We start from the raw sequence: 3495 nt of genomic DNA on the forward strand, positions 1-3495 counted from the left end.
ATATAACAACACTTCCTTTTCTTGGTGTCCAAGTCATTCCATTTGCCTATATATCTGATAAGAATACACTAATGATTTGTTATTTTCATGACATTTTATGGTAAACAAGAAGGAAAGCCTGAGTAAACTATGTCACCTCAAAATTATGAAGCTCTTTGTGCAGAGATTCATGAAACAACCCATTTTGTTGTGGATTTAGCTAGTCGAACGCAACTCGAATGTCGAAAAATCAGAGAAAAATACAAGGAAATGTATGGTGAGGATTTGGTTCAGGGTCTTGAAAACAGAACAAGAAGCCAAAGAAATGAGAGTAGGATTTCAGGTGAGACTTGTGCAGGTTTGTGTATGTTGGTACTAATTCCACATGAGAGGGATGCTATCACTGCTAAAGATGCACTTGATCAACAAAGTGGGGTCAACTACAAGGCTTTGCTTGAAGTTTTTGTTGGTAGAAAGTCTAGTCATATTCTTCTAATTCAACAAGCTTACCAGAAAAAGTTCAAGAGGCAGTTGGACCATGATATTATCAGTATTGAACCTTCTCATCCCTACCAAAGGGTAAGCCTTTCTTGCAAAAAAAAACACCAAGTGTTTTTCCCTAAAAAATAACACAACAGTTTTTGTGTGTGTGTGTGTGGAACATATTGCTGAACAGAATGTGATATGTAAAGGTAAAATCTTGATGTAGGTATGTTTAAATCTATGATATTTGGTTTGTTGGGTTGCAATGGCAGATATTGATGGCATTGGCTGCATCACACAAATCTCACCATGCTGAAGTAAGTCAACACATTGCAAAGTGTGATGCTCAAAGACTCTACCAAACAGGGGAGGGAAGACTAGGAGCTCTGGATGAAGCTGTTGTACTAGAGATACTTAGCAAAAGAAGTATTGCTCAATTCAACCTTACATTTTCTAGCTATAAGAAAATCTATGGGCATGACTATACAAAGGTAGTTCTAGCATGTCTCTTTTTTTGCTATATTTCTAGCATGTATCTCAGATAGTTATTATTACATTAAATTTATCCTAGTTATCAATAATCATCGAAGCTCGCAGTCACTCAAGAGTGAAAACCATGGAGGATTTGAGGATGCATTCAAAGAAGTAGTAAGCCATATATGTAATCCACCTAAATACTATGCCAAGGTAATAATACTATGCCTTCCTCTTGCAGAGTTCTTTAATTTTCTTAATTACAAGAAAGAATTGCCTTATGACATCTTAGTATAAAAGTGTGGCCAGTATCAAAGCTTGGGTTAGTGATTGTGTTAGAAAGTGTTGCAAAATGTTGTTTCAGACATTTTGAGTGAACAACTGTACCTTTAGAGCATAACAAAGTATAATTAATTCTTCCTGTCCAATTGATACCTGTTTTCTGTTATGTCTTTAATGTGTTTTTGCAGACATAAAGTACATTTGTTAAAATCTTGGAAATCTTTTTACTTTTTATCCTTATTGGTTTCAGGCATTGTATGCAAGCACACAAGGCACAAGTATGGATAGAGGGGCATTGGCTAGAGTTATGGTTACCAGGGCTGAGATTGACATGGATCACATTCTGGTTATTTTCGAAAAGAAATATGGGATGAAACTGAAGGATGCCATAACAGAGACCACTCTACCAGAAGATTATAAAGAGTTTCTAATTGCACTAGCCAACAAGACAGACACTACTTGTTGCAAATGACAAATCTTAAAATCTTGTAATGCAGAGTTGTTGCTCTATGTAATTCACAACCTTAAGCAGCTAGTGAAGCAAAGCATAACAATATAATATATGACATTTAGGCAGGTTGCCACTGTTCTATTTTGTTTTATTATTTATTTCAAATTGCATTTTCAAAAGGTACATGAAAAACTTGCATTCTTGTAGCATGTCCAAGCTGTTAGCTATTTTGGTTAGCGAAAATAATATAAAATAATAATTAGCTAAAATTTAAATGATAAAAAATATATTTTGCTCCGATGCTATTATTTATAATGATTAGCTATTCTTTAAGAATAATAATAAAGTATTAGTTTTTAAATTTCAAGATCATGTGGATGATTTTACATCATTAGATCTATAAATAGAATATTACTTTAACATTTTTAATTTGGGCATATAGATAATGGGTTCCCAATCAACAAATTTGAAGGATCATTTCTAAAAATTTAGCTAACAGGTTATGCTGAGCATCTCCAACGGCAGAACCTAAAAATGTTAGCTAAAATAAGATTAGCTAAAATTTTATTGAACCTGTAAGCACTTTTACTTCAGCGGCATTAGCTATAATCATTAGCTATATTCAATTTTTTTTATTAAATTTAAATATATATTAGTTAAAATAAAATTATAATATTTAATAAATTATATTTAATGCTAATAGTAGAACATTTTTATATTTATGTCAATATTTTAAAGTAAAATTTATAAATTAAAAAATAGATAATTATTAAGATTGATTGAAAATATAATAACATACTTAAAATAAATGGAAAAAATGATTAACAAACATTAATACATATAAATAAAATATATTATGACCGAAACATATCTTTTATATTAGAATTTTTATAAATTTAGTTAACAATAAAGTAACATTTTTATACTTAACATTATATAATATTTATTATGCTAAATAAAAATATAAATAATGCATCTATATATATATAATAAAATAATGATAAACATATATAAATAATTTTTATATCATAATAGTATATAATATATACATGTACAGACCTACTTATCAATTAGTTGTACAAACCTATTTTCACACATCACATAAAAATAAAAATAATAATATATAAAGACATGTTTGATGAAAAAAGAGTTAGAGACTAGGCTTTGAGAAAATTAAGAAAAATGAGGAAAATGACGTGGAATAATATAGAGAACGGGAAGAGCATCAACAAATATAGAAAACCAAAACCCAATAGCTATAATTTTACTTAACAGGTGGCTACCATTGGAGTGGCTTAAAATTAAGACAATAGCTAAAATAAATTATGATATAGTTAAGAGGTGAGCATGGCTTGGAGATGCTATTAATAGAAAACTAAAAAATCAATGTGAAAATGAAATAAAGAAGAAATTTCTGATCTTAAAAAATGAAAGTACTTGAAAAGTGCAGAAAAAAAGGCGGGAAACTTTGAAAATTAAAAGAGAAGAAAAAGAGGGACTTTTTGCTTTCTATAGCATGGTAATATTCCTGGATGGTTCTGTGTGATTCTCTGTTCTTTGAAGATAATCTGGGAGAATCAAAAAGTACAATGATTTGCTAACTTGTAACATATAAACTGAAAAGGCAAACAATACAATGTTGATTTATCTTGATGATCAAACTGAGGAAATATCCAGGACTAATTTATGCAAGTAGTGTATATGAGCAAGTAATTTTAATACAATCTTATGAAATTCCTGGCTATTTCTGCCTCCCTCTGTTACTTGAAAGTTGAAACATAGTAGTATATTGCTGCATGCCTGCATCCTTTTGGATGGACTAAGTG

The 3495-nt window shown here is 30.2% G+C and overlaps 1 protein-coding gene across 1 annotated transcript; it reads left to right on the plus strand.

Annotated features, from left to right (window-relative positions):
* LOC141716982 (annexin D8-like) lies at positions 1-1790 on the plus strand. The gene is made up of 4 exons (XM_074519115.1): positions 1-558; positions 735-953; positions 1060-1149; positions 1469-1790. The coding sequence occupies exons 1-4, from the start codon at positions 130-132 to the stop codon at positions 1688-1690; spliced, it is 960 nt and encodes a 319-aa protein (XP_074375216.1). The 5' UTR covers positions 1-129; the 3' UTR covers positions 1691-1790.
* The last annotated feature ends 1705 nt before the right edge of the window (positions 1791-3495 follow it).

The sequence above is a fragment of the Apium graveolens genome, chromosome 4 (genome assembly GCF_009905375.1).
Source record: "Apium graveolens cultivar Ventura chromosome 4, ASM990537v1, whole genome shotgun sequence".
Taxonomy (NCBI): Eukaryota; Viridiplantae; Streptophyta; class Magnoliopsida; order Apiales; family Apiaceae; genus Apium; species Apium graveolens.